Source organism: Haplochromis burtoni, unplaced genomic scaffold, assembly GCF_018398535.1.
Source record: "Haplochromis burtoni strain Fernald_Lab_line unplaced genomic scaffold, NCSU_Asbu1 Contig_78, whole genome shotgun sequence".
In the NCBI taxonomy this organism is placed as follows: Eukaryota; Metazoa; Chordata; class Actinopteri; order Cichliformes; family Cichlidae; genus Haplochromis; species Haplochromis burtoni.
In genome coordinates, this window is record NW_024582439.1 from 15,832 (window position 1) to 38,241 (window position 22,410).

A 22,410-nucleotide genomic window follows, 5' to 3' on the forward strand; every position below is an offset into this window, starting at 1 on the left:
TTTAAAAAAACCCACATTTTATTTACTCACGTTTTAATGAAAATTCCAACATTAATGTTTGTACAGTGACTTCTTTTGACTTCCTTAAAGAGTCAGTATATAGAGGGATCAAAAATGGTGTCGGTATTAATGATTTTCAACACAGACTATACTTTTTGAAGGGATTTTCTCTAAATGTATCTAAGTTTTAAGTTTGGAAAAAACGCACCGTATTTAATGAGCTAGATTTTGTGTAAATTTACACAAATTCTAAAACGCCAAACATTGTTTGAAGTAGCTTTAAATGTCACATATTGATTAAGAAAAAGGTTAAAATGTACAGTAAGCGTGCTTGCCGCAGCTGTTGATAGTATAATAGGTGCTTTTATTTTTAGTACACAGACAATTTTTTACAATTATTTGAGAGACATTAACTTAAGTACTTAACCTGCTGATATCCTTCTAGTTGTATTTTTATACCCTAAGGCTGTAAAGGGAATTTCCGAACTGCTCCCGAATGCAGCCGAATCGGGTTGACCGCTCCCAGATGAGACGATCACTCACCCTCACCTGGACCACGGGGTATAGGTGAAGCGGACAACCTCCGCCAGTTTCAAGCGATAACCCAGATCTGGGGGAAGTATTCCCAGCCAGTTTCTTTTTCCTTCTGCTTTGTAATTTTTTTTTTCCTACAAAGGAGGGAGGATCCTGACCTGCGCAGCTCGCTGAGTGAAAACAACCGACAGTATCAATAAGCAGAGGACACAAAGTCCTTCTGAGGAGCGGGACTTTTATATTTATATCCGTTAACCTCTGACAACAAACGGGACAAGTTCACCGTAAGGGAGACAGCAGTTCCCTGTAATTGTACGTTAATGGTACGGTGGCCGTTACACGTCTCGCCCTTTATGGTGAACGCCTTTATAAAAATAGCGTTGATACAGTAAATATGTAACCCCCTGTCTGTTACAGGAGCGGTACGGTAACCTTGATTTGGACCTGGAGTGTGACGGAGGAGCTGTCTCTGTGAGTACAACTTTAGTTTGTCGACGTTTGTTTTGTTTCTTCCTGAAGTCAGCCGGTAAGCATGTTCAACACTTTACTGACTTTTACCACAAACTGCGACCGCAAACAGACGCATAAGTATGCGGAGAGTTCAAGTTGGCTCTTCATCGCAAAGAGACATCGCAAAGTAACGCCTGCGGGTTACTTTAATGGTTTATTTTTAAGCGACTGTAACTTACTCGGGTTGATCGAAGGCGAAAATAACCCTCCGGGTCCCTCGTTAACTCTGCCTTTCACTGTTAAACTTCCATACTTTTAAGGTTTGTCCGGACAAACTAATAAAACTCATTAAAAATAGTGAGTAAAGGTAAAAGAAAATCTGCTTAGGTTGCTCAAAGCTCTTTTTGGTTTTTTTTAATTCAAAAGTTTTCTCACTTTTTTACATGAGAGATTGTTAAGCACACCAAGACGCAGTAGTCTGCTATCAGTCTGCAACTGAACAGGGTCAAGTTGGCAATTGCATACAATCTGTTTCTGATAATTTAGATATAAACTATTTGTTGAAAATCATATCTTGCTATGTGGACATAAATTTGCATTTAACAGAAATTCACATGAATTGTCGTATTTGTACACAGCAACCTTTCTGTTCTATGGGAATATGACCATAATACAACCAGTTGTCTGTCAGCCAAAATGCGCCCTCTTGTTCGTAGTATCCACAGAGTACTATTTTAATATATTTAATAAAATCTTGATGTTTGGTCTCCCTGCATCAATACCATATCTCCATGCAAGATATCGTGATACTGTTCTAAATCAATTCTTTGCCCTGATCCTACAATTATGAGACGTTGGTTTAAATGTCCTCTAACATTACCCCAGTGAGTATGTACCATTCACTAAACTAGTGATGTTTAACTGAAAGAATAGCAGTCCAAATCTATGGTGACTATCACAAAAGGTGGCACTTGTATGATACATGATCCTGCGTCATGCCCAATAAAGCCAGTTTCTTACAACAGCTGACCTTGGAATAATATCCTCCCTCTGGAATAAATAACTGCCTGAATGTGTCACCAAGACGGCATGACTTGCCCAGAAGGACCTTGCCCCAACTAATCTACAAAGAGCACATTCACAATAATGAACAAACATGTTTTTTCTTTTTTCCTGTGACGCAGAAGAATATTTCCAGGCCTGCTGTTTTCTTCAGCCAGAACATTCGAGTAGATCCACTGGGCTCATATCCAGCACTATATTTGTTTTCAGACTCTAGCGTTTTATTGTGTAAAATAATGCCCATTTTCCTTATCGGACTTTTTCAAAACTCCAAGTTGGGGCAGTGACTGTGCATGTTCCCACGATTGGTTGAGATATACCGGTAGTTGTAGTACATTCACATTCTAGTCTTTAATTGTTCTGATTTTATCTGTTTTGATTTTATATACTGTTTTGTTTGTTTGTTAATTAGTTTGTTTGTTTGCTTGTTTTAATCAATTTTAAATCATGCTTTTTATTTGTTTTTGTTTCTAATGTCTCTGTAAAGCACTTTGAATCACCTTGTTGTTGAATTGTGCTATACAAAGAAACTTGCCTTGCCTTGCCTTTAATGTACTAGCACATGCGTGTCCATTATATTCGATATAGATACATACAAATTACTTAATAAAGATTTTAAGTTAAAATAAATTAAACTTATAACAAAAACTGTTAGTAATTTATTCATTCTTTTGTTTATTATTACTTTTTTCTTTCAAAATCAAAGCCTTTTTTATAGTATATTTGATTTTTGACACTTTTATGGTTTTATGTGCTACTAGTGTAATACACAACTTGGACAGTAGGAAGTTCTGTACTAAACAAAGTAGTTCAAAACACAGAAAATGAATAACTTTTCTCTGACATGTCACCTGTAATATACTGGAATAAATATTAAACAATCTGATTATGTCTGAGCTGCTCGGCAAATTTACCGTGAGGCCCAAAGGAAGACTTTGCTTCACTTAAGTGGTCGGAAGCCAGAAGCATTGTGGTCCACTTTTAACTTGTACGTACACATGCTGTAAATACAAAAATCACTCATGATGTTTTCCAAGTCCAGACATGAAATCAGCTTCAATTCCAGATTTTAAATTCAAACATGAGATTGGAGTGAGATCTTTAAAATGTGTAAGTGCATTAGTAACAATTGCATTAGTTAAAAAATCTTTTCAGTTTTGAGTCCTGAGAGCAGAGCTGTAATCAGCGAGGCATTTTTTTAACTGCAGATTTACATCTTTTAATGGCAATGTTTCTTTGAGATGGATTTCAGTAAATGAATGTCTCTCTTTTTAATTTTCAATCAGCAAAAAGCCTCATTATTCAGTGGGATATTCAAAAAATCCTCCAAGTCTAAAGAACTGCTTCCATCTGCACAGGTAATGTTGCGGCTTTAATTATCCTTATTATGCTTATTTGTTTATTTTATTAATTTTGTTGTCTTTTCAAAAGCTTGGATCGAGGACTGACTTCCAACAGATTGCAGCAATTCGCTGTAACTAATTTTAATTAATTAACTTGAAACAGTCAAATTTATGTATTTGTAATCAAATTTAAAGCAACTTTTTTTTTTATAATTTACATACTTGTATCTCCAATTAATGATATATTTGTGGTTGTAATTATGCTGGAATGCTTAAAGGAATGCCTAAAATCTGCCAAAGAGGATCAGACATGACATTATACTACAAATGCAAATCCTGTCAAGTCAAAACCTTATGTTATGAATGTCCCAAACAAGTAATGAAAATTATCCCACAGGAATTTTCTCTAAACCAAAAGTAGTTCTTAAGTTTGTATACAGATGAAAAAAATGATTAAGCCCTAACAGTAAGTTTGGATAATCAGTACCACATGCATTGATAAAAGCAATATTTTCCTGTTTGTTTCCTCTTTTGCTTCAGGTTTCTTTTTGTTTTGTTGGTCATGTTTTTAAATATTTATAAGATAACAGGGAATAACAGTTTTCTGCCTTTGTGGCTTTAATTTCCTTAGTTTCATATAACCAAAAACACCTTTTTTTGTTTTTGCAGGCTGCCTTGACATTACAAAATCCTGAACTGTCTGCCAGCAATGACAGTTTAACCAGCAAGTCAAAGGTAAATTTGCTCTCTTTCTGTGATATACATATTTTTTAATTCAAATTTTGCTTGTATTTTAACATAAGCATAGAAATGATGATGTGCAGAATTTATAGCAATTGCTAGTTTTCAATCCTGTCCCTATTTAACTATCTGCAGATCTTATATATGTATAAACTATAACTACAAAACTCCACTAAATGCTTGTAACTGGGGAAAATCTTCAAAGCTACAATGCAACAGAGTAAAAAAAAAATACATTATTTAAAAATAATTGCAATGTGGTTCATTAAAATAGCTGCTGCTATGATTTGCTTTTAGCCAATCATTAAGCTGGACTGTTAAATATTTAATACCTATAAATGATTTGGTTTTAGTTGGACTTCACAGAGAAAAACAACTATCAAAATTCATGTAATCTCTGTGGATTTCCTACCTAGTGTTATGTTTTGAAATTCTTTTCTGTACATTTCTCTTCAGGATAAATCAGGTGAGCTGGGTGGATCACGGAAACTATCTCCCAAACCAAGACATGTGCGGAGGCCTTCGCAGGTTAAACACAATCTTTTATTACATGTCCTCCACTCACTGGAGGTTCATGCAGGAAATGCTACTAATGACTAACTGGCTAAACTGTGTATTATTATGTTATTTGTTATTTACTGTGCATTCTTGTGTGCTTCAGGATCTAAAGGACATCTCAGCCAGTAATGACAATCTGTCTGAGGACACCAATGCAAAGGTAGGTCTGATCAGCAAACAGCAATTTGAGATTCTCTTTTAAAGTTCCCATTTATGTCTTTATTAACAAAACTACATAACATCAACAAGAGGTCCATGCTAACATCAAAAGGCATTAGTCAAAATCTCTACAACATAAGAAATGCAACAAAGAAATACATCTTAATAAAAATGGTAATATTGTCATTTAAATAACAGTATAGGGAATGACAATGCCTCCTTCTACTGATTATTTCTCCAGTTAACTAACCGCCTCTGTCGCTTGTTATTAAAAGTGCATTTACCACTTCATAATACAAAAAAATATCCAAACTGAATGAATGAATTTATTTGATTGAATCTTAATGGTAACTTCAAACACCAAAGGAAAAAAGGGACCTGATAAATGTCACTTCAAGCACAGATAAATATACTGGGCAAGCGCATGTTTTTCAGAGATTTATGAAATGGTTATCTGTTAAAACCTTTATGTGGGATTTTTCTAGTATCATCCCCTGGAAAATCCAAATGTGCTTTATTAGTGACTTACAATACGTTGATGATTTTGAGCTACAGTAGCAATGTGCCTGAGTGGACAGGTTTTTGTTGTGTGTGTTTGTACGAGAGGGAAAAACCTGCATCAGCTATCTGGAAAAAGTGCTGGCAAATGTTTGGGGCACTGAACCCTCCCTGTCCATGTGACTGATGCGCCAGTTTAAACAAAGGAACTGCTACTTTATTCATTTAAAACTAAAAAAGGTGTTTTTATACATCTCTTTATGTATCTTTGCACATCTCTTTTTGTTACTTTTAGGAGTCAGGTGGATGACGAGTAGAATTTTAAAAAAAAATTTAAAAAAGGACTCCAAAATGGGTCTGACTCCTCTTAGTTTCACCTGTGTTGAAATACATATTAAGTGGTCAAAAGGTTTTGTTTCTCTTGTTAGGAGGATTTGTCCACAACCGTTAAGATCTCAGGCAGCAACGACAATCTGCCGGTGAACAGCAACACTAAGGTGAGTTTTTTAAAAGCTGCTTCCTCCATCTGCAGCAACTAGTTTTAAAGTTCGCTTTCACCCTATAAGCAGCTAGAAATAAAAATAGTGATGGTAAATGGACTGATTCTTATATAGAGCTTTTCTACTCTCCCAGAGTACCACATTCACCCAATCACACAATTCTCACAAGCACTTTCTGTATACATAGTGCTTTCTAAGTACATTCACACTCCGATGGATGCATCAGAGAGGAACTAGGGGTTAGTATCTTGCCCAAGGATACTTGACATGCAAACTGGAGGAGCTAGGGATCGAACCACCAACCTTCCGATCAGTAGATGACCTACTCCACCTCCTGAGCTACAGCCACCCCAAAGCTCACAGCACCTGGTATTCCCAGACGGTCTCCCATTCAAGTACTAACCAAGCCCAACCCTGCTTAGCTTCCGAGATCAGACGAGATCGGGCGTGCTCAGGGTGGTATGGCCGTAAGCCATACCACGCCGTGATCCTTCCGAGTGATTCTTGTTAAGGTAGCGCGCAGCGTCAAATCCTTGCCAAACACCAATTTTAATGTGATTTGATTTTTTTTTCTTTAGGAGACAGGTGGGATGTTTAGCAGTATGTTTAAAAAATCCCCACACCCTCAGGTAAGAGATTAATAACAATGTTACAGTCCATTTTCTGGACTATTATGAGTATTGTAGTTGATGTTTTTTCTGACCTTCAGGAGGATTCTGCTGCACCAGATGATCTCTCTGGCAGCAATGACAAGAACCACGCAAAGGTAAGTTGTTTTTTTTCCCCTGTTTGAAAAAACCAAAACCAAACAAAAGTCAGCTTTCATAAGTAAATAAGGTGACACAAGTGTCACTAATTGTCACTAAAGTCATGTTTAAGACTATATATAGTCAACCCCCAAATGCTCTTTTTTTTTTTAATGCCAGACACAAAGTATGGCATAAAAAAAAAAGATTGATCGCTTTTGTTTTATTTTCAAAAGTGATTTGGTGATTTGTTGCAGGGCTCAAATGTAAGGACATTGCTTGTATGACTTTAACAATGAATCTTTTTGATACTGGGTTGTTTTGGAGTTAGCACTGCTGTTTTTGTCTGACTGACTTTTTTGTTTGATTACCCTTTTGTTAAGGATGATTTGTCTGTCGATGATGAACTCCTTGCTGGTAATGACAGTGCCGTGGAGAAGTCTTCAAAAGTAAGTGATAAGGTTACTGTTACAATATACAGGAAATACGATCAGTTTCTAACCTTAACTGCTCTGAATTCTGTCAGGGTGGCGTTGCAAAGGTCTTGAGGAGTCCCTTCACCTCCTCCTCTCAGGTTATTTCCTTTTTCAGTAATATCACGTCATATCACGTCCTCTACCTGCCTGTGCGATGCACATGTGATTATGCTTTCTGGTTTGTGATATACATACTTTGTATGTTACCAGGATAAGGAAAAGACTGACCACTCAGGAGACTCACAGGAGAACAGTTCTGCCACAGGGAAGCCCAAAACCAAGGAGGTTGGTTGTTTCACCAAGCTGAATTTCAGCTCTCTTTAAAGGAGCCTTAACCCTGAGATTTTGCCTCACAGTGATTGATGATATACACTGACCTCATTATTTTAACCTTTCCCCATGCTTAATCAGAGGATGCACAAATATAACAGTGTTTTAATTTTTTTGAAGAAAGAAAAACAACAGTTTGGCTTGATGATTTACTCTAAACAGTAGCTGTTTTTGTTTTACCTCATAATGGTTTCAGTCAAATGATGAAGAGCACGCTCTACAGTGATAAACAAGTGAGAGGTCGCTTAAAATATATGAGGGACGGAGAGAGCGAAAAGCATTTTAAAAATGATTATTCAAGACATCCAAGGACACTTAACAATAGAATAAAACGCATAATAGAGATGACAAAATGAAGAACAATAAAAACAAAAGAACAAGATCAAATTAACAAACAGTGGGTTCACAGTGAACAGATGGGTTTTGAGTTGAGATTTAAACTGGGAGAGAGAACCAACGTTTCTTACATCTGAGGGTAGAGAGTTCCACAGCCTGGGAGCAGAGCAGCCAAAAGTTCTGCTTCCCATGGTGCTGACGCGGAAAGAAGCCACAGCAAATTGGATAGCAGAAGAAGATCGAAGTGAGCGGGGTATTGTGACATTAACTCAATCAAAATTGGCATCATTCACAGGAGAAAAGCTCCAACAACGATGACGAGAAGAAAGTGGACCATGGAGATAACCAGCCCACTCAAAAACAGGTTTGTGTTAATGTTTGGGTCTTCTTCTTCTAAACCCAACTTTTGACTGAATGAACAGGAAGCAGGATCTTCTTCTTCTTCTGCTTCTTCTTCTGCTTCTTCTTCTTTTAAAATTCTGTTTTACCTCATATTCAGAATAAACTGGCTGGGGGAATGACGAAGCTGAATCCATTTCGATATGCAAATAAAGTAAGGATGCTCTTGATTATCCCTTGGGGGAACAAAATCTGAGGATTGTACAGTCACGTTCATCCGTTGATTTCTGTCTGTTCTGTACAGAATGAAAAGGAGGCAGGCTCAATAGAAGAAGATTTAACTGTCAGCAACAAGAAGTCATCAGGCCATAAGCAGGTACGGTTATAGATATTTTTCCCTGTTTAAAGTACATTTCTTTGACATTTCTCAGTTTATTTAATTCAAGTTATGTTTGACAGACACTGAGGGGAAGTCTTATTTAGTAGGAAGCTTGCTGCTTCCTGTTCATTCAGTTAAAAGTTGGGTTTAGTTTCACCACCATTGAAAGTCTTTAAATTAAATGTTGCTGAGACAAAACTTCTTGAATATCCATAATCAGCCAGACTCAGTGTTCTCAAACCATTTTTGTCATTTATTGTGCCTTCATTTACAACAACTCACTCACTAGAAAAAAAAAAAAAAGGACAACAAAAGATGCGGGTGTAGTTCACTGGGTTGAGGAGGTGACCCATGTTTTATAAAGGTAGTGCCCTGAGGCCATTTACTACATGTCTTTCCCCTGCCCTCTCTCCACTTATTCTCTGTCTTCTCTCCACTGTCCTGTCTCAACAAAGGCTTAAAAGTCCCCCTCAAAAATTATTTAAAAAAAGGATTAAGACAAAACAAAACCAGGAATGCCACCCCGCTGTGGCCATAAAGCTTCCACAGAATTTAAATCTAGAGATCTACAGTGGCTTGCAAAAGTATTTGTATTTGAACTTTCCCACATTTAGTTATTTATTTGTAAAAAAATGTTTGTAATCATGTATGATTTTCGTTCCACTTCTCACGTGTACACCACTTTGTATTGGTCTTTCACGTGGAATTCCAATAAATTCATGTTTGTGGCTGTAATGTGACAAAATGTGGGAAAGTTCAAGGGGGCCGAATACTTTTTCCAGCCACTGTAAATATAGTCTCGGACACCACACGAATAAAAGCTTTATTAACTTTAAGCTTCAATATTCTCCTGATGTTTTCTCCCTCCCAGAATGCCGTGGTTGGAGCCATGTCCAAACTGATATCTTTCCACCAAAAAGTAACTACACTGCTAAATATGTTTGATGTTGGTCAAGGTGTTACTGAGGCACTTGTAATCGTGGCTGTTTTTTGGTGATGGTGGTGATTGTTCATTTTTTAGCAGTAACGATGTTTTGCACACATTAAGGATGGTGGCAGTGGTGTAGATGGTACTATTTATCCCACAGATTTTGCAGACTACATAAAGTGCTGGTGTGGGGTGTATTTTTTCCATTTGGTTCCCTAATTTCATGAAAGTGCCACCTCATTTTTATATTCACAAGCCCAATATTTATTTTCCTTTTGTTCAGAAAGACACAGAAGATGCAGAAACACTCAAGGAGAATGAAAAAGAAGTGGGAGAAAAATCAAAACCAGTAAGTCTATTTAATGCGTCACTGTGAGTCTTCAAATTACCCACCCACATACATGCAGTCAAAAATACTCACACTTCTTATTCCATACCTTTCACCACTTCCTCCTTCTCCTCTCTGCATGACTTCCTCTTATCAAACCTTCCTGTCGTCATGCGCTAGTGCCTTCAGTTACACTGCGTTTGTTTTTGGGTTTGTGTGTGTGTGTGTGTGTGTGTGTGTGTGTGTGTGTGTGTGTGTGTGTGTGTGTGTGTGTGTGTGTGTGTGTGTGTGGGTGTGTGTGCGTGTGTGTGTGTGTGTGTGTGTGTGTGTGTGTGTGTGTGTGTGGTGTCTTGTGAGGTCAAAAGTAACATGAACCAGTACGAAAGAAGGGAAAGGAGTGCAGCTATCTTGGTCCCATCCAGACCAACTCAGGAGGTTCACATGCAGTCAAACACGGCAGCCTCTTTTTGTGACGTGTGGTCTTTGTTGGAATATTCTAACTTCTGCTCTCTTTGTTGATGTGATTTCGTTGAGCAGGAGGTGAAGGGGACGTCGTCACATGACAAAGTAAAACCAAGAAGAAGTGAGGATAATAACGTATGGTTTGCATTTCTCAGGTTTTGCTTTAATTTCCCAGAGTTTTATTATATTTGAGGGAAGCTGTTAGAATACAGATTAGATCATTTGAGTGGCTTTAAAAGAATCAAAATGTTTAAAATGCACTGCTTTGTATAAATAGAAAGCCAGTACTTGGCATTAACTGGCTGTTTCACATTCAGTTTCAGCTTTGGAACAAGTATTTTATTTTTGTCTTGTACAGGAAGGCAAAGACATGACCTCCAGAGAGAAGAAAGAAAAACCTGCTAAGCCTCCTGCAGTTCCTGCCCGACCATCAGAAGAGGTGAGCTCCCTGAGTTTAGGGAATAGTTTGTCTGTGATGATGTGTATTAAAGCACTACTTTAAACCCTTATCGTTTAGAAAACTGTTGTGGTTTAATTTCAGGAGCTGAACAGAATAATTGGACACAGTCGACAAGAGCAGAACAACCAACGGGTATTAACATTTTCATACAGTACAACGATTGGACTCTAAAAAAGGGTTTAATGTTATTTTAGACAAGTATTGATTATCAACTGATTATCAAAAGTTGACTATGACAGATGGTTCTTTCTGACCGCCGCTACAAAAAATATGAAAAACTTAGATGAAATTAGTCAGAAATGTCTTTATTCTTCTCTCCTGGATAAGCGGAAAAAAATGGATGGATGGATGGACGTCTTTATTCTTGTGAAGAATTGAAGTTTCTCCTTAAGTTTCATTTTAGCATGTGAGCAAACCTGTGGGATCAGATATAACTGATCAAATGTTTGCCTAACCTGATTCATAATATCATTATCTGCTACTTCAGTACGTTCCTGCACAATACAAAAAAAACATTGCAATTAACTGATTAGTTTAATTTGCGGCAGAGACCATCAGGTGAAGAAGGTGTAAAAGGATTTGCTGTAGCCAAAGATGGTGATGATGAGAAGAACCCTCCGAAGGGCAAAACGTTACGTCTGTCTTGTCATCATTGTGGGTCAGACTAGACCCTCTGCATATGCCAGTTTTTTGGGTTTTCAAAATAATACATATCTATATAGATGGACCGATCTCAATAGAATGACTTCCGTGAGCCTGTGGTTGTTGTTGTTTTTTGTTTTTATACTGTGTGGTATAAAAGAGCCGATGAAAACAAACCTGAATTATTTGTTGTGGCTAATCCTAACTTTTCAAGTTCTTGCTTCCTTATCGAGTATTTCATGTCTTCATGTTTTAACCCCTTCACTACCTTGTCGTATGCTCATACTAATACTGTTTCATTGCCTGCTCATGTTATACGTTATGTGTCGTGTCAATCATTTATCAAATTTAATAAAAGCAACTTAATTACTTTTTCACCTTTCCACCTAAAACAAAGTCGCCTGTGGCAGAATTTACAACAGTAGCAATATTGAAACATTTGAAAATACATAAAATGAGTAAGAAAAACAACAACAGCATGTGCAGACGCGTTGCTATGACAACAAGCAGGCAAACAAGAACTGTGTCCCAATTCCTAGGCCGCATCCTTCGAAGGACCCGACATTTGCGGTCTACGTGGGCTGGAGTAGAGTAATATTAAAACCAAGTAGCTGCTGCCATTGTTGGAAACTGGAATTGGCTGGGCCGTGCTATGAATTCTGGGATAGGTTGGGCCACGAAGGATACTACCGACCCATCCTTCAAATCCGGGGAAATGAAGGACACAGTTGTTGGCCGCATTTGGAGCAGCCTTTGAATTGGGACAGCCTTCATTACGTCGCTGTAACATAAATGGCCTTCAGTTGCAGCCTCTGAAGGATGCGGCCTAGTAATTGAGACACAGCTAAGGCGCTACTGGGTTGTAATGGAAAACCAGTCAATCAGAGTCAAACCCAGTAGGTACTAATGGAAAAGGGCCTATAGTGTTGGGACAAAAAACCCTGGAGGCACCTCTCAGCCCCTCCTTTATTTTAAGCCTTGGTGGGGGAACCTCTAAAAAGATGCACTTTAAGTTTCCAACTCAGGAGTCATGACTTTATTCAGATATTATACTTTATTTGCATATGTCCAAACTGCTTGATAGTTTGGATAGATTATTTTTTTTATAGGATAAAATGATTTGACCTTTTTATTTGTGTTTTCTTTTTAGACTAAAGACAAGAAAACAAAGAAACACATGGCACATATCTATTTTTATATCTATACTCATCAGTAGAGAAATAGAAAGGTCTGGGGTTGTGACTAACAAAAACCAGGACGTGATGATTATTATTTCATGCTCATGTTGACCTTTTTATTGTTTTGTTTTTCTTATTTACTTCAGGCTGCATCGGATGATGTGGGGCTGAATGCAGATGAGGAATCTGCATCCAAGGAGGAAAAGAATAAAGAAGAGGTTAAGGAAAATATGGAGGTCGTTAAGCTACATTCCTTCTGTTCATGAACAACTTTTTTTTTTTAAGTTGGCACAAACATTTATTCATTTTAATGCAGGAGTATTTCAGTGTTTGACCTTTACAATAATTCTGACATCTTATGTTTTTCTTTTATTTTTTTCTTTTAGACCAACGTCAAGAAAAAAAAGAGGCACAACCCGTTCATGCCTGATGTAAAGGTAACATTCAAACATGCAACATGTACAAACAGTTCTCTTCCATTTTGGTTTACACAACACAACCGAAGCTTTCCCCGACATTCTCATAAAAATAATCAGTCAGTTTTTGTTGGATTTTCTTTTTTTGGGGGGCGGGGTCATCACGAGAATGGCTTTGTACCTTTTGTGGAGCTGACACTGAGCTGGAGAAACCAACGCCATTACTTGTAACGCCGTTATTCCCATCACTGGTCCTGTCACATTAACACCTTGGTTAAGAAAGCCCGCCAGCGTCTCTTCTTCCTCAGAAGACTTAGAGACTTCCATCTGCCACTGAGGGTGCTTAAAACCTATTAATCCTGCACCATTGAGAGCGTCCTGACGGGAAACATCTGCACCTGGTTTAGGAACAGCACCAAGCAGGACAGACGAGATCTGCAATGAGTGGTGCACTCGGCCGAACGCATCATTCGATCAGAGCTTCCTGACCTGCTGTCCATCTACACCAAGCCGTGCAAGACCAAAGCCAGGAAGATTTTGATGGACCTCTCCCATCCCAACAATGGACTCTGCTCACTGTTGAGTTCTGGGAAGCGCTTCCGCTCCTTTAAGGCCAAAACGGAGAGAATGAGCAGGAGCTTCTTCTCCCAGGCTATTCGGGCACCGAACCAGGTGTAGGACTGAACTCTTTCACACACATCTCATCTCCACACGCACTCTGGTTTTTCCTTTTGCACACTTCTTACAATTTATAATTTCCTTTTATTTTATGACACCAAGTTTGTGCTCCAGTGGTTGCTGTGATTGCAGCCATTCCCCAACTCTCTGTGAATGGTACTCATGGCCATTGCTCAATGGTCTTTGATCAATGGTCTTTGATTGGTGGTTGTTGATCAATGGTCATGACAATTTGCATATTAATGATCAAGGAACTGTCCTCACAGCCCATTGTTCATTCAGTGAGCTAGTTGCAGTCATTGTGCAAATGTACTGTTTATAAGGTTGGGGAAACCTGCAGGCAGCTGAGACTGAAGAAGTCACTTGGATGAGTAACGAAACGTTTCTCCCACTGAAAGCGCTACCTTTTGAGATTTACTTAAATAGATAATTGAGCATGCATCAAGATGGCTGAAAATATGCTTGACTTTGTGCCAGGGACTGACTGTTCTCAGCTCTCCCAAAGATCTAAATGGCTGTAACAACAGACCTGAAACCATATACTGCCAAGAATTCCACAGATTCCCGAGACGAACCCAGCCATAAACTTTCTCCAGGTCTACAAAGCACATATAGACTCTAAGTCAAACTCCCACAATCCCTCTAGAAGTTGTCCGATAGTAAAGATCTGGTCTACTGTTCCATGTCCAGGACAGAATAAGCATTCCTCCTCCTAAATCCAAGGTTTGACAGTTAGCCTGTGTAGCATTCTGACATCAACTGTCCTATGGTGGATGAACAGTGTGATACCCCAATAAATAGACCATACCCTCCAAACCCCTTTTTGAAAACCGCAACAGCACTGTGACACAAAATTAAAGAAGCACATCAACCAAGACAGCCCTACATTGTCCAGAGCAGGGGTCTCCAACTCCAGTCCTGGAGAGCTACTGTCCTGCAGCTTTTAGATGCATCCTTGTTCCAATAAACCTGAATCAAATGAATGGCTTGTTACCTGGCTATTGCCAAACTTGATGGCATGCTGAAGAGGTAATGCGACCATTTTCAACTGTGTTGGAATAGGGATACATCTGAAAGCTGCAGGACAATAGCTGGGCTACTCCAGTAGGATTGGAGTTGGAGGCGCCTGGTCCAGAGCCTGTATCTGGTGGCCAATCAGGGAGCTTTTCAACTACCCCAGTGACCTCTGCTATTAACAAATGGTGAAGCTTCCCCCAAGCTTTCAATCTTGCATGAGCTTTGAATGGCATAAAAATTACCCAAAGACAGAAATAGAACAGTGTAACTTGGCTCTAACTACGATGTCTCCAAAATTGCTTCTCCCTTAAAATCTTGAGCACTGAACTCTGAGCTCATAAAGAATTTTGATTAAGGTGGTAAAAAGACCTTCTGATATACTGTTACACAAACAGAATTTGTTTATTTATTTCTTTGAGAAATGAATAAACAAACTAGCTCAAAATTTCTCTGTGGTTCTTAAGCAAAGCAGTATTTCTGTGTTGTTTTGGCAGGTAAGCTTACATAAATGAATTACCATGGCCTGCCTTCTTGAGCAATTCACTGACCTAGTCTTAAACCTGAATACCAAAGAAAGTGAAAAGGAAGAAATTGTATGTTTTTTCCTTCTTCAGTGATTTTTTTCCCCTGAAGAAAAATTACTTATTTAAATTATTTATTTATTTTATGTCTAAGATCATAAAACATCCAGATAAGTCCTGTGTTGTTATTACAAACGATTGAACTGTGTGTCTGTGTTTGTTTATTTCAGGCCAAAGTGATACAGAGACGTGCACAAGAAACAGCCCAAGCAGAGGTAGACAATATAATCAAAATAATATATCAAGAAACTTTCTTTTCTTTACTTCTCCCTCTCACCCCTCGCACATCAAACTTTAAAACCAAAAGTAACTTTTTAACCGTTTTTGTTTTTTTTTATCTCAGTCTCTCTGTATTTGCCCACATTTTGCTGGTTTAACCACTGTTGTTCAGGACTTACAAATTACCATTACAAAAAGCCTGTTTTTGTCACCTAATGCCTCCTCCTTCCACTCTGAAAACAAAGACTTACAGTCTTTGCAGAACATGTCTCTAGAGTGTTTGCTCACCTTCCAACAGACTCAGTTGTGGTCTACATGTTTTTCCCCTTTCCAGTGCTGACATGAAACCCACACACAACAGCCACACAGTGTTTGTGCATGTCTATGCCATGGATGATGAGACGAGATTAGGCTACAATATGCCCAGACGTCTTTCTCTGCTTCCTTTTTCCCCTGTTGAGTCCTTTAACTTCTGCAAAAACAGCAGAAATAAGTCACTATTCCCAGAATCCCTTTCACCAAAACTTCCTCCTCTTTAGATGTGCAACAGCCATGTAAAAAAATGAAACTGACCAAATGTGTTGCATGATAATGTCATTCATGCTCAAGTACTGTGTATTTTTTTCAGTGTCACTGCAGACACAATCTTTTGTTGAAGTAATTATGATTAAACTGGTGGTTTTGATATGTAATTTTATTATTTACTATTTCTTTCATCTCAGAGTGAAGGTGCGAACAGGTCTGTGTTTGACCAGCTAGAGGACTACCGTATTGGCACTGCCTCAGCTGAACATAGTAATGTAGGTTTTTGACATTTTAATGCGGTCTTCACTCATTATTTGGAAAGCAAAAATAACAAACATGGAACCTAATGATGTCTTTCAGGATGTGGATCTTATGGAATGGTGGGAAACTGTGGAGCGTAAGTTGAAAATGAAATGTTTTGGGTTTTTTTAACCACTTTTTAACCACTGGGTAATTCTTATCCCTCAACATTAGAAACTAACTTCACTCATGTTCTTGTGGTGAAATGGAACCAAATTCTTTCAGCCAGATGTTAAAATCAGGTAGAAGGCCTTTTTTTAAGAGTTGATGCTGTTATCGCAGCAGATTAATATCATGCATGAGTGTAATAGTTTTGCATTTACATACTTTTGGGCTGCTAAGATGCACAAAACGATGATAAATCATTCTTTTGTCATTTTTTTTCAGAATGGAAAGACCCACCTCAACATAAAGACATGACAGAAAAAGAAGAGGCCAAGTAAGCTTTAATATGCTTTAATATAGGTGTTTAAACTTCATTAAATGCTGTTTTTCCGTTCTGCTATACTTATTTTTACAATATAATATAATAAATGCATCAATTTAGGGAGGCAGCACATTAAAATGTCTTTGCTGTGTCTCTTAAGAAGATGGTAGCATTTTATGTTGATTTCCTTATTAACCATTAAATCGAGGCTGCTAATTCCTTATCGCCTGCTATCTTTGCCAGAAGGTTTAGTCTGCTCTGATGGCTAAGATTCAAGAATTGAATATAAAATATTGCTTTGGTATCTTCCTTTGTTGCCATATTGTTATCATATTGTGATGTGAATAAAATGTAAAAAGTTATTCAGGAGCTGCTCAAATATTGCTATGCCCACCGTTGGATAACACAAAATTTATAATATATCTGCATCATAAACATCCACCATGGAGAACTGAAGAAGCTCATACCCCGAAACAACAACACTTAACTTTTCTCCTGAGGAAGGATAATCAATAATCAATTCCAATGAAAACAGTGGTGTGAATAATCTTTAAAAAAAGGTTTGATGTTTTGTCATGCTTTGAGAAACAAGATATTCTGCTTTCCTCAAAATCACTAGTTAAATAAATATCAAATATATATTTTGGTTAATTAACACTTATTCTGTTGGTGTAAATGAGACAAAATGGCCTTTTTGATGGAGTTACTTATAAAATGTATAATAGGACTCAAATTTCTTTTCTCAGGGCCTTTGCTTTGACCGCTGAGAAGCTGCAGAAGGGCATCAGAGTCTTCAACAAACTGTTCACGGAGCGGGCCGAGAGCCTCTGGCAGCATGTCATCGACCTCAACAGCATCGCTGATGGGCTCGACAAGTTCAGCAAGAACACAAAGATCGCTCAAATCACAGGCGGCTCCACCAGCGCCGTTGGGGGCGTCGCCACTGTTGCTGGCCTCGCCCTGGCTCCCTTCACCATGGGAACTTCCTTGATTGTGACTGCAGTGGGACTGGGCATTGCTGCGGCAGGCGGTCTGACATCAGCAGGTGCTGGCATCTCCAACCAGGTCAACAACACCATGGACCGCAAGAAGGTGGAGAAGATCGTGCAGGACTACCAGGAGAAGATGGAAGACATCAACAAGTGCCTGACGTTCATCAAACAGGGTATTGAGAACCTGCGCAGGTTCGATCTGATCAAGATGAAGAATAGCGCATACAATCAGGACTTTCCTTCACTTACTAGCAAATTCTATGAAGATGGCGCCATGGCAGGAAAGGCGATCCTCGTCAATGCCAATGAGATCATGCGTTTTGTCCAGTTTGCCCATGTAGCAGGTAGCACCGCAGCCAGAGCAGTCCAGATTGCTAGTATGGCAACCGGTGTGCTTACTGGACTCTTTGTAGTTATGGATATCTACTTTGTGTCCAAAGACTCGAAAGAACTCAAGAAAGGGGCAAAATCAGAGTTTGCTGCCAAAATCAGGGAGGTGGCGCAACAGCTGCACGATGGTCTGGTGGAGCTGAACTCAATACATCAAGAGCTGCAGTTCAACTCACCAGAAAAAGACTCTGAGAAGACCACCAAAGATCTGGACAGTGAGAAAAAAGAGAAAGACAACAAAGAAAAGAAAGAGAAGGATGGAAAAGATTTGAACAGTGAAAAGAAGGACAATGACAGCTCAGACGAAGATGAAATCGACCGCATTAAAAAAGCCATCAAAAAGGACCTTGAGAACAGAGAATATGTTTGACACATAACTAGGAAGTTCTTTGAGATTTGCTTCCTAGTTAAGGGTTAAAGGAAAACTCAGTCCGATTCCCAAAAGACAAGCAAATGTTTTGTATTTTACTATCTATGAGGTGGTTGGTGCCAGATTTTTAAAGTAAAACTGCAATCAGGCGTATTTTAATTGTCCAAAAGGAGCCCTTAAAGGTTAAAATATTAAGTTCAATATCTAAACCTGAAATAAAGGATCCGACTTCTTTAAAGATGCATTTGCCTTGATGATATTGGTGTGTTTCAGATAACATCAAGAATGGCTGATTAGTTTTGTATATTTTAATGAAAAGAGCAAATTTTAAAAAAGGTAACTGGATTTTGTACTGCTGCAGCAGCTGTTTGGAAACCCTAGTTTGGACTTTGCTTAAGTTTATAGCTTGTTTCCATCTAGTGGGTCATTCCATAAAAAATGGCTGCCCCATTTACCTTCAGGAATGACTTAGCTGCTCGCAGCGCTTTAAAACAGTCGAACCTCTGTAGAGCTAGAAGCTACTGAGCGTGTACACAGGGACTTACAATCTATAACATGACTTCCAAAGCAAACAATTTTAGAGGTTGTGGTGATATGTTAACTGCCTTTTGTAAATGTGTTGCAGTTACCGTATTTTTCGGACTATAAGGCGCACTTAAAATCCTTTAATTTTCTCAAAAATGCGCCTTATAATCTGGTGCGCCTTATGTATGAATTCTGGTTGATCTTACTGATCTCGAACCGAATTTATGTGGTACACGACGCTCAAAAATGTGTCAAGAAATGTTTTGGTACGACTTTGCTAAGCTACAAAGCCCCACCGCTTGATGGATTGTCGGAGCATTATGGCTACTGTAGTCAGGAGCCTCGCGGAGTGATACGTACTGTGCTTCAACATAATATTGCCGTATTGTGTGTGTGTATAAGGATTTCAAACTCAAGGCTATCAGTCACGCAGTAGAACATGGGAATAGAGCAGCTGCAAGAGAATTCAACATTAATGAATCAATAGTAGGGAAGTGGAGGAAGCAAGAAGAATGAGTTGAGTAAAGTTTGACTTATCTGACTGTTTTGTTTGCTTAATGCGCCTTATAATCCGCTCTGCCTTATGGTCCAAAAAATACGGTATACATATATTAAGAAATGCATTTTCTTCAGTTGGTATTATGGAGTTTAGCACTGATGGAAAACCTTTATTTTAATTTTCTATTTAGCTTTTTGTTGTTGTTGTATTTTGTTTTCCTTCCCAGTATACATAATTGGTAAATAATATATTTCAAATCATGTTTTCATCCAAAACTATATTAACATTAACATAGTTTAGATAGTTAATTAGCAGGTAATTTTATTTGGTTGTCAGTAAACTTCAAGGTTTTAACCAAGCTAAGTTTGAACTTATTAACAGTTGTCCACTTAAACAGTATCAGAAAAGGACTAATCTGAATGAAACTAATTGGTTTGTAGTCATGTTTCCTCTCAGATGATTTAATTTTGTCCAGGAGTAAAACAAACATGAGGGTAAAAACCAAAGTCTGAGTTGCTTTTTCCTGAAAAGATTTGTTTTTATTATTTTTTTTATTATTTCAGGGTTGAGGGTTAATTAGCTGTCTGCACTGGAAGCTCTGATGGTAAAAGCTCTGTGGGCTGTTTTGTAACCGTTAAATAAATGTATATTTTCTGTGCTGGGTGAAGTTGATCGTTTAGTGATGCCTTCTTTGTGCAATATTCTGTTCAATATATGTCCATCCATCCATTTGCTTCCGCTTATCCTTTCTAGGGTCGTGGGGGCGCTGGAGCCTGTCCCAGCTGTCTTGGGGCGAGAGGCAGGGTACACTCTGGACGGGTCGCCAGTCTGTCAACAATGGCAATGATTATTCTGTTACCTTCAAATAAAATGTTACTTGATGTTTATGCTTTTTGTAATTAATCACAGATTTGTCATGGCTGCAACACACACACACACACACACACACACACACACACACACACACACACACACACACACACAGAGCAGATAAATGCATCCCTTAGGTCTTTACTGGATTTTTTTTAAAACTAATTATTGACTTTTAATTACTTCCAAAATATATTTTCTGGTGGCTGTTTTAAATCTAGAAAGTTACCTTTAATTAAATGATCTAAAAGGACAAAGGCTGCAGCCAGTGAATTTCCACTGTTTATTGTTATTATTGTCTCTCTTAATGTATCAGTGTTTGTTTTTCCACCAACAATGATTTTTACTATTTTCTAATTTGCATCTCGTTTAGGATTTAAATACTTACATGACTTCAGTGACGTCATATGAAACTGATAACTCAGAGTCCAAGGCTCCCACAGAGGTAGGTAACCCTCTAACTGAACACGCCCCTTTCCAGGTGACTTTACATCACTGAAACCAGAAAGGAGACAAAGAAATTGCATCATCTACAACAGGGAAAACCAGGTGAAATACAGGAACAGTTACTTCATAAATATTTACTGACTGCAAGAACTCCCCAGATTGAATAACTTTTATTTTCCTGTGAGGATTTAAAGCACAGAAGCTGCTTAGGGCATGTTTTGGTTTGTCCATCCATTCTCTTCCGCTTATCCTTGTCAGGGTCACGGGAGGGATGGAGCCTATCCCAGCTACCATCGGGTGAGAGCCAGGGTACACCCTGGACAGGTCACCAGTCTATTGCAGGGTTGTGAGGATTTGAGGTACAGAAGCTACTAAGGGTGTGTTTTGGTTTGTTTAATATATATATAAATTTTTCTCAATCAGCGAACAATCTTATCTTTGGGTGGTGTCGAAATACTTGGGCTTACTGAATGAGACAGGCAGATAGCATGCATGAGCACATACTCAGCACAAGCTGAGGCTAGATCCACCGCACCAGGCAAGACCCAAGGTGCAGGCTGTGTAAAGATGTCTGTCAGACTATCCAGCACATAACAGCAGGGTGCAAGATGCCCGCAGGCAGGACATAGATGGAACGCCATAACCAGGTACAGAATACAGAAAAATGTGTGCTGAGTATGACCTGAAAGTCCCGAGGTCAAAATGGGAGATGCCCGAGCAAGATCCTGTGGCACTTCCAGATAGACGGACAAAATGGTGATGGCTAACCAACTGCACATAGTAAGTGGTGGACAAGCAGGGGAAGACTGCAGTAGTGATAGACCTAGCGATACTGAATGACAGCAACATCAGGAAGAAGGAACACGAAAAGCTTGAGAAATACCAAGGGCTCAGAGAAGAGCTCAAGAAGATGTGGCGGGTGAAGGTAACAGTGGTCCCAGTGGTAATCAGAGCACTAGGTGGTGACTCCCAAGCTAGGCGGAGTGGCTCCAGCAGATCCCAGGAACAACATCTGAGATCTGTCCAGAAGAGCGCAGTCTTAGGAACAGCTAACATACTGCACAGGACCCTCAAACTCACAGGCCTCTGGTAGGGGACCTGAGCTTGAAGGATAAAGACCGCCCGCAGGGGCGAGCGGGGAATTTCTATATTTAATTTATATATAAAATACAATATATATGTAACACACACATATATACAGTGCTTAACAAATTTATTAGAATAACACCTAGTGTAAGGTTTACCTGCCCTACATTAACAGCATTGGCAATTACCAAAATATTTTTTATGCTTAATCAATTCCTTACTTGGATGATTCTGAAAATTCCACGTGCAGATGAGCAGAATCAGCTTTGTGGTGTTTTTGCAATAGTTAACGAACCACTATGGACAAGCTCTCAAATCCAAATTTCATTTTAATGCTAAAACATAATTATTATTATTTTTGACCATGAGTTTTCAAATGTACAGTTTTACCAAAAAAAAGCATGTTGTTATCTTTTGAACAAGTTTCCAAATTACAGATGTTTATTTGAATTCATTAACAAAAATGTAGTTTTAGTGAAAGTAGAGTGTTATGCTTGAGTCATAAAGCATTATATTACAAAGATTGTTGAAATCATGGAGAGTTTTGTAACACTTTTTATGTTATAACATAAATGACATATACACACACATAGACAGTAAAGTAAAATAGACAAACATG

At 38.5% G+C, this 22,410-nt stretch overlaps 1 protein-coding gene and 1 non-coding gene across 4 annotated transcripts; one reads left to right on the forward strand and one right to left on the reverse strand.

Moving 5' to 3' along the window:
- The first annotated feature begins 452 nt into the window (after nt 1-452).
- LOC102305161 (microtubule-associated protein futsch) lies at nt 453-19,257 on the forward strand. Of its 3 annotated transcripts, XM_042221987.1 has the most exons (27): nt 453-857; nt 952-1,005; nt 3,333-3,404; nt 4,059-4,124; nt 4,587-4,658; nt 4,792-4,848; nt 5,774-5,842; nt 6,424-6,474; nt 6,555-6,611; nt 6,975-7,040; nt 7,118-7,165; nt 7,278-7,352; nt 8,029-8,097; nt 8,233-8,286; nt 8,377-8,448; nt 9,323-9,370; nt 9,663-9,728; nt 10,245-10,304; nt 10,528-10,608; nt 10,711-10,761; nt 12,596-12,685; nt 12,836-12,886; nt 15,312-15,356; nt 16,083-16,160; nt 16,246-16,282; nt 16,573-16,624; nt 17,359-19,257. In XM_042221987.1, exons 1-27 carry the CDS (start codon nt 855-857, stop codon nt 18,362-18,364), a joined length of 2,550 nt encoding a protein of 849 aa, XP_042077921.1. In that variant the 5' UTR covers nt 453-854; the 3' UTR covers nt 18,365-19,257. The 3 variants fall into 3 exon arrangements, with proteins under 3 accessions (XP_042077921.1, XP_042077922.1, XP_042077923.1); XM_042221988.1 differs by lacking the exon at nt 9,323-9,370 and having other exon boundaries at nt 454-857; XM_042221989.1 differs by lacking the exons at nt 10,528-10,608; nt 10,711-10,761 and having other exon boundaries at nt 454-857.
- On the reverse strand, nt 6,200-6,318 carry LOC121814736. Its single transcript, XR_006054535.1, has one exon. It is a non-coding gene; the product is annotated as a 5S ribosomal RNA (ribosomal RNA).
- Nucleotides 19,258-22,410: the final 3,153 nt, after the last annotated feature.